The sequence below is a fragment of the Haliaeetus leucocephalus genome, unplaced genomic scaffold (genome assembly GCF_000737465.1).
Source record: "Haliaeetus leucocephalus isolate CR32 unplaced genomic scaffold, Haliaeetus_leucocephalus-4.0 Scaffold173, whole genome shotgun sequence".
In the NCBI taxonomy this organism is placed as follows: Eukaryota; Metazoa; Chordata; class Aves; order Accipitriformes; family Accipitridae; genus Haliaeetus; species Haliaeetus leucocephalus.
In genome coordinates, this window is record NW_010972609.1 from 13,501,044 (window position 1) to 13,514,116 (window position 13,073).

The 13,073-nt window shown below is 35.9% G+C and overlaps 1 protein-coding gene across 1 annotated transcript in view; it reads right to left on the reverse strand.

The window, feature by feature from the left end:
- Positions 1 to 13,073, reverse strand: part of USH1C (Usher syndrome 1C (autosomal recessive, severe)) — a 46,706-nt gene that overhangs the window by 19,068 nt on the left and 14,565 nt on the right. Inside the window, exons 9-15 of the mRNA XM_010563930.1 lie at positions 12,652 to 12,736; positions 12,144 to 12,203; positions 11,806 to 11,862; positions 9,816 to 9,958; positions 9,155 to 9,220; positions 6,007 to 6,131; positions 2,479 to 2,528 (exon numbers count right to left, since the gene is read on the reverse strand). Of these exons, the coding sequence (XP_010562232.1) occupies positions 2,479 to 2,528; positions 6,007 to 6,131; positions 9,155 to 9,220; positions 9,816 to 9,958; positions 11,806 to 11,862; positions 12,144 to 12,203; positions 12,652 to 12,736 (586 nt within the window). The remainder of the gene's footprint in view (positions 1 to 2,478; positions 2,529 to 6,006; positions 6,132 to 9,154; positions 9,221 to 9,815; positions 9,959 to 11,805; positions 11,863 to 12,143; positions 12,204 to 12,651; positions 12,737 to 13,073) is intronic.

Below are 13,073 nucleotides of genomic sequence, written 5' to 3' on the forward strand. Positions count from 1 at the left end.
GCTCATGTACAGGTAGATGTGAATATTCTATGCATAAAACATCTTCATGCATATGCCCTAAAACCAGCATTGCCTGCCTTAATACCACTGAAATAAGCAATTACAAAGGAAAGGCTTAGATCAGTGCAGAAGCTGAATTGCTCCCAGGAAAGAACAGTTCATCACGAAGGCCAAGTAGCTTTTATGAGCACTGGATAAAATCTGCTCACGTGAGTGAACTAATACAGCACAAAGCAACTCTAAAATTTTAGATGTAGAGTGCAACCAAAGGTGAAAGCTACATAGCCTTTTTGGAGCCTCTGTTCCTGTTATTTTCGAAGTACATCCTGCTCCTTATTTCTACTTTAATGATGTCACATTTCTGCCACCCTCTCCTGTTTGTACTGGAACATGGAAAGCCCATGTTCCCCTTTTATTTATGAAAAAGTAAAAAGGAGGAGCAGCTGGTCACTTATTGTCAATTACTGCCAGTGCCCAGAAAGGCTATGCTTTGGGTTTGATTTCACTCTGCTCATTATCATCAGCTACTGACTCTTCATGGTGGTTTGGGGAATTCAAAGCATGAACATGCTTCACTTTAAAATAGCATTATTTGTCTTCCTTCCACCTTTTACGTGTAATATTGATAATAAACCCTTGGAAAACAAACATTTTCCCTGGCAGCTACAAAAGATAATTCTCCAAGGCAAGTAGTTAATCGGAACTTTGTACTACTGAATTCAGTGGGATGTTTTCTATTGCTTCATGGTTAAGTGGAGTTGTTGTTGGGGAAAAAAAATAAAAAATAATAATAATAAAAAATCAATAATAGTTGGCAATAAAAATTTTTAAAAGTTTAAGTAAAAAAACAATCTAGCTTTTCACACTAATGTTTTAACATAAACATAATTCTGTTGGCATGTTTTATTCAGGGCTAATTAGTTTGTACCTTAATAACAATTGCTGATATTATCTTATCTTCTAATAAATTAGAAAATACATTTAGCACTAAATGTAACATCTAGCAGGTCAGCTGCCTAGGTATCAACATTTGAAAAATTACTGAATTTAAAGGCACACTAAGCAGTACACACACAAGCCAAAGTGTTCCAGAACATGAACATATATCAGACAATCTTAGCTGCATTCACTGCATTCAGATACAGCAGGATGAGTCACCCTTTCCATCCATTTTCCCCATGGATTCAGTTTACTTCCTATTACAGACATTTTTAGTACAGAACGAAATTTTGTTTTTAAAACAAAACAAAATATCAATTAGCAATTTGGAGTAGGATGAAAATTCATCACTTCCAGATTTAAAAACATTTCTGAAAGCCAAAGATTAAAAATATGTCTTTTCAAGCTTCTAGTCCACACTGTGAAGTAGAGTTCAACAGGAACTGGGTAAGATCTTCATTACTGTATGAAAAGGTATTTGGACACTCTATAAACTACCTTTGTCAGCAGCAATACAGGAGATCACCTGTTTGTGCGAAGAGATTGAGCTTTCATAACATGTATTTATAGTTTTCAGATAGATATCCTAACTGTACTGGCTTTCACACTAGTTACAGATCCATGCTGATTTAGAGTTGCTAGCAGTACAAAATGGTATCGGAGTGTACCATCATTTCCTATTCTCTATTAAGGTGAACAGGCATTTCCTGTCCACACAGAAGGTTAAAGTAATAGTCCTAAACGGTGACACAAATACTTAATCTGTCAGACACAATCCTGACCTACTCAGAAACCCTGAGCTCTCAGAAGATAAACATATGAACTCTTCTTGACATTTCTATCCCAGTTCATGACCATCAGCCATCACAAAAAAAAACCAAACATCACCAACACACAACACAACCACAAAACCCCATAATATGGCTAATATACATTGAAAGAAATAAAGAGAATAAAGCAACAGCAGGAATAAATTATTAAACTCTAATAATTTGAAATTGCAATACTTTAGCAGGAACTCTACAGATATAAAAGTATTCTATCAAGCTTAAAGATTTTCTTTTTTCTTTTTTTTTTGTTTGTTTTTTTTTCTTTTCTTTTTTTCTTTCTCATTCTGTGTGATGTACATGCCTAAAAGCCTTTTGCCTTCAGCACTCCTCTTACTGGGATATTTGCAAAGGTATAACTGGGAACTGCATACTTGATTCCCATTGAATTTTTGTCTCTGCCTTTTTCTATACATTATTCTGAGGACTTTTGGAGAACATAAAGACACGTACTGCCCACCTGTACTGAACACTTTCTGCAAAGTACTGACATATAATTCCTACTGCAGCTGGCAGAACTTGAAAAGTCCAAAGTATTCAAAAGGACAAATTGCTAGGCAGATGCATCCCAAACACATCTGAATTTGTGCACACGTTAAAAGAAAAAGCATTTGACTATAAAGAATGTCTAGTAATAACAGAGAAGAAGAAGAAAAAAGAGGAATTAAAATTCAAATGCACAGCAAACAAATTCACATATCACACTTTGTACCTTGCGGATTGTGGGAAATTTTCCTTCATACCGATAAAACCATCCAAAAGCTACAAAAGGTAAAGGAAACGTTGGGGTTTTTTTGGAAGAAAAGTCAAGGACTGGTTCAGATTCAGGTCAGTCCATGGTGAAACATATAACTGATGAAAATTTATTTGAAAGCACAAGACCAAAGGTCTGATAGTATATGACAAGTTCTTAGATGACTTCTTGATCAATTGTGCTAGTACATTTAGTCATGTTACCCTTATTTTAGTGATACACATTTTAGGTTAAACAAAGCAAATGTAACAAGTCATCTTCATACAGAACCATACAGCCATATGCATTGCGAAGATATCTATGGTCACAGTCCTACTTTACACTAGTTTTAACAAGCCTTCTTAAAATGAAACAGGTATTCAAACTCATTTGAGCTTGTGGCAGAACACAGTGGCATTTGAGGAGACAAGAAAAGCTCCATTTCCTAGGATAGAATATTTCGAGCCAAGTACATAGAGTATTACAAAACACATTGCTAAGTAAAAACATACAAAAGAATCTGTTACCATAATTTTATATAAAAAACACCGATAACACACACAGCTCTCAATTTAAGCCACCTTTCTGTAGGATTGATAGATTTTGTATTTGTAGCAAGGGATCTTTAGAAAGCAATGACAGCAACAATGTCATACCTTCCATCGTTTACCAAGGGACCACACATATTGCCCTAGCAAAATCGAATGATCAGTTCAGTGTCAGGACTGACTGTCAGGAGGAAGTGAAACACAGGAACAATCTGAATCAGGAAAGGAAGCTAAGGCTGAGCTGCAAACCTGTTTGTCCTGCTTCATGATCACTTCATCCATGTCATCTGTTTCAAGTTGGTCATGTGCAACTCCCTTTAAATCTACTAGAGAAACAAAGGAGGAAAAGAGTGAGGAGACAGAAATGACAGTCTCACTGGAGGTTCCCATGAAATGAAAAAGAGATCAGCAATGTGTGACTAGAAGTTTCCATGAAATAAAAAGTTAGCAACAGGATATTCTTCCACAAAAAAAAAAAAAAAAAAAAAAAAAAGAGGCCCTGCTTAAATCAAATCGATTTCCAACCTCCTCCAACTCTGAAAAGCAGTTAGTATCTGCACATGGCCAATTAGTCTGCTCTGCTATGAAAGGAAGCCTGCAGAGGTAGGTGGCTTTACTTGTAATTAAACCATCAGCAGTTCTGGGATATCTGGCTTCAAAAAGAAATATCGGCCTTCTACTGTGCTGTCACTGGGGCAAATGCTATACAGAGAAAACACTGTCCTGAAGAATCCGAAAACTAAATGGATAAAAGAGAGTTGCAGAAGAAACTTTTCCCCATCTCAGTTTCTCATCCATGAAAAGTTACGTGACTTCCCCAAAGTCACACAAAAAAATAACGTAATCAGGTTAGGAACTGACCCAGGTCTCCCTTAAGTTACACAACAAGCACTTTCCACTTTTTCCTTTGTCTAATACCACGTTAGTACACTCTTCACATACTATCTGTAGCTTCCAATTTAGCCAATTATGCTCCAATTAAGCTCCAAGGGTCTTAAATTCCTTTGGACAACTAAGTCAAACTTACACTTCAGAGCAATTCTTCATGGAAAAGTTGCAGTGTAACACAGTACCTCCTCAGTCTCTTGACTAATTCTGAAGCAGCCTGCCCAGTGATATCAAATCAATTTTCAGTGTGTGCAGACTAGAGACTGTCTGTGAAAGATTTACTGCAATGGATGAAAAGAAGAAAAAGATAGGAAAAAGGAGGACAGGAGAGGAAAAACAGATAGATTCAGTAAGAAAAATGATAGTAGGAGAGGAATAGAAAAAACAAAAAGTAAGGAAAAGGTGTTCCAAAATCTACAAGTAAACCACACTTGAAAAAGCAGGATTTTTCTTCTACTCTGACAGATGATCTATTCAAGATATTAACAGATCTGCTACTACACACAGCAACTCATGGACAGATGCCTGAATTTTGCAAATTCTTAGAAATGTGCCTAGCTTTCTCATGATTAGGTCACTAGGAAATGACTCAGAAGTTCTGATTGCATGCTTTTAATTAGTACATGCTTACATGTTTGCTACCCAAGCTCTTAGCATGCAAGATTATTTTTGCACTCGTTGTAAATATCATTATACCATCATCATTTCATTTTCAAGATAATTGTCAAAAGAGCATGAACTGAAGAAAGTGATATGCAGAAAAATGATGTGGTAAATACTTTAGCCGGAGAAGAAATAAATTAGATGTGAAAGGCATGCTGGCAAGAAACAGATTTGTCAAAAGATCTAGGAAAAACACTTAAGTCACTGATTCTTAAGAATCTTTGATTTTTCTTTTTTGTTTACTGTCTCACTGTTCTTTGCAACAATGATTTCTGTTGCAATTTTTAATGACATTTAATATATTGTTTACTCAATTAAGTTGTTAACTCCTCCTCATGTAAGAGAAGCAAGGGAGCTTCAAGACATTCCTACAGCCCTCAAAGACTGCCAAAGTAAGAGAGGACCGAGATCCTGCTGAAGAGATGAGGGAGAAGATCTTTAGATTATTCTGAAAACTAACCATTGAATTAATTTCCTCCAAGCCAAAGGCAGGGATTCCATATCTGTCTTTTTTAGTTAAGAGCAAGCAGACAAAAATACTCAAAACCATAACCTCCACCCTCTGTAATACACTGATTTAGAGTAAGGGAGAAGAAAAAAAGGTAACAATAGGAATAGTACAAAGTGCATTCATTCACTCTAAATGAGACTGCAAATCTAGTACTCGTTTTATACCTTCAAACACTCCACCTCCCAAGATCTCTTCTCAAATATAAAAATGATGTAAAATTATTTGCTTATATGATTAATGCAGAAAGCTCAAAGCTAATTCCAAATGAAGGAACAAAACCAAATGCTTGTCTCCCCTTCGTCATACCTTCATTTTGAAAAGTAACAAAACCCATTAGAAAAAAGCCCATAAAACCAAAATATTACTTATAAGTAATATTTTCTTCACCGAGATGAAAGCACTCATATGTATATAACTTAGCATTTGAATATCAGCTTATCCACGTGGACATAAAAACATAATTGAATAGCATATAAAAAATGCAGCACTGCTTCCATTTGGGCATGTAGTGGAAATTAGCACAAGTCTAGTAACACAAGAACTGCTCTGTGAAAAGGTTGACAGGCAAAACACTGAACAGAAACAACATGGAAAGCAAGGCACCAAACCCCCAAACTAAAGAGGCTGATACTTCAAACGATTTCTGAGTGAGCTTTATTTTTTTTTCCTGCTGCTTCTTGTTAAAAAACATGACTGTTTGAGTGGATGTAGATTTTGCTAGGTACCTGTTAAATAAGAGCTATTAAATTAATCAATCATATGCTTTCAGCCTTCTGAAAATAACCAAGTCATAGCTAGCTTGGCTTGGACACACACTGGTGATATATTCCACACAGCTCAGTGATGTGTCTGAAACAAATACTTTCCCTAGGAAGCAGATTGAAATCAATTACTTACTTCTGCGTTTGGAATGAGGGGCAGGGTGCACTTCTGCAGTCACAGTTTTTAGAGATTTGGGAGGTTCTTTAGGACCCCAGTCTTCTTCCCACTCCTTTTTAAATTTCTCTTCCTCTGCTGTTATCCTATAGGAAAAAAATACAGCTAGGAATTCTGACTATAAAAACAGCATCATCAATATAAACTCATTACAATTATTTAGTGTTCTGTATTTTTGGTTTTTTCCTCTTTAATATAAAGCACAATAAACTGCCCCTTTCCCCAAAACAAATTCCTTTCATCAATCTGTTTCATTTACTAAGCTACTAAGATAATTTGTAAAATACAATGTAACTGAGTAAAATATTCTTATTTAATACTGAGACTTCTAAGGCCAGTTATACAAACACCTGCACAAATATTAACCACAGAGTGATACACTGCAATACTGACTGTTACCTTAACTGAAGTCAAAAGCCATCTCTCACCTAATAGTTCCTCATTTTTAGAACTGGGAAATATCTATTAGAAAAACAGTCAGTTTTAACTAAAATACTAAGTGACAGAATATTTACCACATGCCTAAATCAGATGTTACAATGGTAAATTATACCTCAAGAGTGCGTGTCTTATTTCTGTATCTTATCTCCATTTGGATGATAGTTTCCTAAACACATAATTCTAGGCTACACTAAAAAGTGACTCTTCCCCAAAAGAACTAGATACTCTTGAGACACAAACCACATAAAAATTCAGCTTTTGGGGAGGGGGGGGGAAGAAAGAAAAAATTGTCACGCTTCAGGACAAAGCGGCTCATAAAACAAGTAAATTACCTAGAAGGCACCTAGAAAGACACCATGATCAAAAAACCACATTTTGAAGGAAAATTCAGCAAATCCCAAGTATGTCACAAGAGAACTACCATATAACCTAATGGCTTGTAGCTTCATATATGGTGCCTTTAAGTGATCCAAGATCTATTCTTGGCTGTAGCCTGTCTTGAACTGGTTAACTGACATATGGTTCAAAAACTTACCAGATCTTAGATATATATGATGCTATTCATACTTCAATTATCTTTTGCATCTCTAAATTAGCTAAGGTATATTTAAAAAATATCCACATGTGGTCAAAGCACTATTGAATTGGCAGCTGAGGTCAGTATTTAGATTTGGAGGCATAGTCAATAGCAGGGAACATTGGACAGAATGTTTAGATTTGTTTTTACATTTCCTTTTAATTAAAAAAAAAATGGGGTTACAATGTAACTTGAAGTACACAGAGTTAAGGACCTCTGCTATTTAGGCACATTTGAAATTTCTTCCTAAAATGTATGCAAGATACTAATAAAGGGCACAGTGAATCTATACAAGGAATTCCTGCAGAAAGGATTTTAAAAATAGAGAAAAGGGTCATCCTCACAAACTGTTAATATGGGAAAGCATTACATTCTAGTGAAACTGCCTGCCTGCAATTGCTTATTAAACCTAAGGTTCAGATTAAATCGAAGTTGCTATACTACCATCCTCCCTCCTCTTCACCAACGAGACTGAGACAGACTTAACAGTTTGGATTGTAATATGGAAAAGCTTAGTAAGTGCCTGAGCAGCACTTGGAAATTGCACAACGAAGTATAAAGACTTCCTAGACCTTACAATGAGCAGCCCTCAAGGCAGCCTGATCATGAAAGTCCTCCCGGAGTGAGTAAAGATGCACTTAGTTCAGAAGGATATTGCAGATACCAAACATTCACTATAGCAGACAAGCAATCTACATTTGGAGAACAGAATCATTCTTCACCTGTGATGGTCTGCTTTTACAGCAGCTTTCCATGGCTATTGCAGCAATTTCTACAGTAGACCACAATAAAGAACAGGATGTTACCTATTCCCCAGGAATTAGAAAAAGAGATCGTGTAAGAATTCATCCACGTGCTGCAGTAGAGCCCATGGCAGGACTGTCAGAAGATTCTTCTCTTGTGACAGCTAGGGAATATATTCCTTTTTGCACCTCACATATTCAGAAATCCCTACACTTTTTCTATCAGAGAATTTTAGCTAATACAGGTACATGTAAAGGGACTTAAGTGAATGAATATGAATTAAAAACTGTTTAAGATGTCAAAGGTGCAAAGCTGAATACTTCAGGGTCAATCTTAGCTCTAAAAGGATGCATAAAAACAGATATTGTGCAATTTCACACTATCTTTCCTAACATCATTTAGAAGGGAAATTAATTACTGTGATAACAACAACATATTATACTGGTTAATTTTAAAGTTCCAAATGTAGAACAATGCCGAAGTTACATTTATAGTACTGACTTTATTATAATACAATCTTTGAATGTGTCTAGTTCCTATAATCACAGATTTTTAAAACCAGAATAGACTGTGATAATAAAAATCAGATTTCCTGAATAAAATAGGTTATAAGAACTTCCTGCTTTAGGTGCCACAGTTTTATTTTAATTAATTCTCTCCTTAGAAAAGCAAAAGCCTACTTAAAATTTATGACTGAAATTTCTACTCAAGATGATTAGCATCACACAGTCCATATTTTAGTCTAAATCTACACAGCTTTTGTTTTCAGAACTGTCCGATAGACTGAAAAGGCTATTAAATTCCACACTGTGCACACTCTTACAGATAATGAACAAACTACCTGTGTTTTGGTTTGGTTTTTTAAAAATATAAGCTAAGTGGATAAGTCATCAAGCCCCTGAGTATATGCATGTTTTCCAGCTCTTTAGTCATTCTCCTATTTCTTCCCTGATCCATTTCCTTGCAATATTAATTTCTTTTTTTCTGTTAGAATTAGATGTAGTGGTTCAGTGACAACAGAGTAAATGAGTTCTGAGACACAGAACTTCCTTAATCTTAAGTTTCTCTATACATTTATAATATATTTTTAAAATAAGCACTCAAATTCTATTTCAGATTGAATTTATTATCACCATAATCCTCATGTTTTCAAGGTGCTGATTGTCAGATCGTTTCCTATTCTGTAACTGTGGTGTACTTACTCATATGCACTGGACCCTACATTTCGCTAAATTGAAATATTACACAATTTTATTAGAAAAGAACATGCAGAATGTTTTCAGCCAGATCTAATATATAAGGACCCTTTTTCAGGCAGCATATTGCCTATGTAAGCTTTTTACTTACTGCTCTATTTCTCTGCGATATCTCTCTTCTTCCTCTGCAGCCTTCTGGGAAATCTCCAGTTTTCTTCTATAATAAGAGGAATTAGGACACCATGATAAAAATAGTACTTTCTGAGTAAGAACTTGCACAAAGTGTGTCAGCATATAGTTAGTAAAAGATATGGACAGTAAATACATATGCATTGGGTAAAAATGCTCCTTTTTAAAAGTCATCTTTAAGATACCAAGGGTTCAATATACTTTTGTAGGAACCCTGAGGACATTCATGACCATCTGGATAAGGGCATATCATCTATTTAACTCTGTAAGTCACTATCTGTTTCTGACACAGTTCCATAGTGTATTATTGTAAGAGTATAAAATTTGTAACTGTCCTGCTAAAAATAAAGGATGAGGGAATGGCATTGGGAAAATAACTAATATCACACTGAATCATAGGGGTATGACAGTCAGGGAACAAGGTGACCCTTCTATTCAAGACGTGTTTGAATGACATCAGCTTTGAAAACTCAGAACATCAAAAGCACCACAGGATAAGGATTTATGAACAGAGACTCTGTAAATTAATCTAAATTGGGAGTCTTCTCACAGTTGCTCCTGTCTTCCGTACCCTTTCCAAATCCAAGCTAAATTTTTCAGACTGTCCTATACAGAGTCCTTACAATCTCTCTTTCTCTTGCTGCTCTTTGATGATTTTGTTAGTCTCCAGCGCGAGTCGCTTTTGATGCATTAACTCCTGGCGTTCTTGCTCACGGAGACATGCTTCTCTCTGCCTTTCTTCTTCAGTCATGAACAGCTCCTTTCCCTGCAATCAGAACCACCACCCAAATCAGTTGTGAAAAAGTCTCATGAATGTAGTTCTTCTAGGAAATAATTCAAAACCAATTACGTACTAGAACATCTGCCATTTCCTCACATCACTTTTTCTGAGGAATGCTTTCTGAAAGACCCTGAAAGATCTGACCACTTCATTCCAAAGAGCTACCCCGGTTTCAGTATCAAAGTTATGATATTAAACAACTCAGAAGAGGCATGCAATTACTGAAGTCAGCAACAACAGCATAGGGGTCATGCCAGAGACATGCTCAGTGTGTCACCCAGAAAAAACTCCACATTATACTTCCTTGAAATCTGAGCAATGCAATGCTAGAGAACAGCACATTGAATGAATGCCAACGTGGAAGGCAACTACACAGTTACTGTGTTTTAATGCTCTTGTGCCTGGCTGCTGTGGAAATGTACCATCGCTCACGGAACTCAAATATAGGGAACCTACATTGCCAAAAGGTTATATAGTTGATGTGTTTCATTTGCTTTACAGTTAAGACACCGGCACTATTTTCTATTCAAGAAAGGTATTTCCACGGTGCTATGTGTGGAACAGTTTGATAACATTTATCTAATTTTCATTACTGAAATTACAATCCCTTGTTAAATAGGAAGGCCAGATTTTTCATGTCTCTAAGGCTCAAAAGCAGATGGCTTGAACAAAAACAGGCAGTGAAGAATGCCTTTGCACCACGGTCTTAAGCTGACCGAAAAACAGGAGTAGAGAAGCTGTTTCCCTTCGCAATCTCTTCTTCAGTACAAAGATGTGTACTGAGGAAAGGAGAGACATGCAAGGTGAAGCAGGGTGGAACAGAAGAGTTCCATAGCAACAATTCACCATTTTAAGGATGCAACCCCAGTGGTACATGCTGGAGTAGATCCCATCTTTTCTAACAGTTGGTAACATATCTGGGAGTTGAAACTAAGCCCTTAGGATGTTGAGTTCTTGGACCTTAATCATCTAGTCTGGAACATTTGTTTAAACAATTTCTACAAAGCCTTTGGACAACTGTATCTTTTGTTACTGTAAGAGTAGTTTAATTAAACCATGAATTCCTTACTATAGCTACACAGTATACATGAGCCCTTAGGAAGCAGCTTAAATCATTTAATAAATCTTGTTTTCCCTATTTAATTCAATTGCAAGGCAATCAGAAAATGCCGTCTTTGATTAGTCAATGGAACTTGAGTATCCTCTTGTATAGAACTGTACATTTTACTGTAAGAAGGCTTGAAGCAGTAAAAACCTTAAAACATTTATTGAAAGTCACACTGAAGTCAGTGGGAAGACTTAATTAATTTCAGCTGGTTTTAGATTAGGCCCCAAAGGCATATAGTTCTGTTATACAAAACAGTGGAAATGGAAAATTGAACAATTTTCAATGTGTTGATACACTGAAGAGATCAGATAAACAGTTACACAAGGAATTAATTTGGAATAAGACTAAGATATCAGCTATTCAGGATGGAAAAATTAATTTATTCCAATTCACCTTTCATGTTTCAGCAGAAGCAGCTATCTATTAGAACAGAAGCTCTCAAACATGAGAAACAATTACAATATAAGTTAATTTCCATTCCTTGTCAAGGGAATGGTTTTGCACTGGCCCACAGTCATGAAACTGTTTTATTTGAGAATACTGTGGATAGTTATCAATTAAATAATCAAAAGCTACTCAACGCTGCCCTGGTTTGACAGAATTTAGTGGTATAGACATCATAAAGAAACACAGCTCTACTTCTTATCTATTTATTTTTATCATTTATTTGCCCACATAGTAATTTTCACAAATATTCTGCTTTTATAAATATACTACTACTTACAGCGCCTGCTACCACAGAGATAGTCAAAGTACGACTACTTTTGAGCACTCTGACAGCCTGCAAATTAAAACAAAACAAAGATCAGTCTAAATTAAGTGGTAAAAGTCGTGTATATCTAGGATGAAAGATGCTGGTTGTCAAAGCTGGATTTCCAGAAGACCTGCCTGAACTAAACAGGGTGGTAGATATTAAAATCTCCACATTCCCATGTTCAATACTCAACCTCTTTGGTTATGTAGCTCAGTATCAAAACATATTTTTTGCAGCCAGGAAAATCAGACAGATGCTTAATAAGCTGACAACTACAAATTCAGTGAATTAGGAAGACTTGATCTTACCTCTTTATGATCCACATTAGAAAAGTCCACTCCATTTACCTCAACAATCTGATCACCGACCTAAAGGAATTAATTCCAATTTTAGTACAGATGCTAAATAAGTACATATATTAAATTAAAACATAAATAGATATACTCTCTAACATTCTTAATACAACAATCATAGCTACTGGCAGAGTACAATGGGAACAGACTGGAAACTGGCTAAGCTTGCACATCCTCCTGTATTAGCATTTCCTATTGCCACTGTTTTGAGACTAAATACTGAGCTCGATGGACTATTGGTCTGACCCAGGAGGGCACTCTCATGTTATTAAAATTTAGGAAACTTGTTTCATTTTGAAACGTAACCACAAGGTATTTCTTTCCCATGGGAAAAAACAAACAAACAAAACCGAAAAAACCCCACCCCACACCTAGTGACTTCACAGTGATCCAGAATCCTCAAAGTAGTAAATACCAAACAACATTTCTTTGTGGTACCTACCTTGGACTGTGGCATACTTACCTCTAAGCCCACCTCTGCTGAAAGAGAACCCGGCTTAACATTGCTGATAAAAATGCCTGGTTTTTGTGTTGGACCACTGGAAATACTGGTATAATATAAAAAACCAAACACTTAAAGGATAATATTTATAGAATAGTACAGTGTAATACAGTGAGAAGTCTTAGTTGTTTTCTCATAATTTCTTTCCGATTAAAGAATATTTTTGTGGTATTAGCCTACTCTGAAACAAAGACCAAAATTTGCCAGTACATGCACAATGGTTTATCATCCCACTTTTCTATCCCTTGCAGCACAAAACTATGACTTAAGAAAAAGCTAAAATAAAAATATTCAAGCTCCTGGATTTTTCCTTAGATGTTGAAAATAACAGTATACTGACCTACACTGTCTAAGGGACTGGGACACTAATGACAATCAAAAGC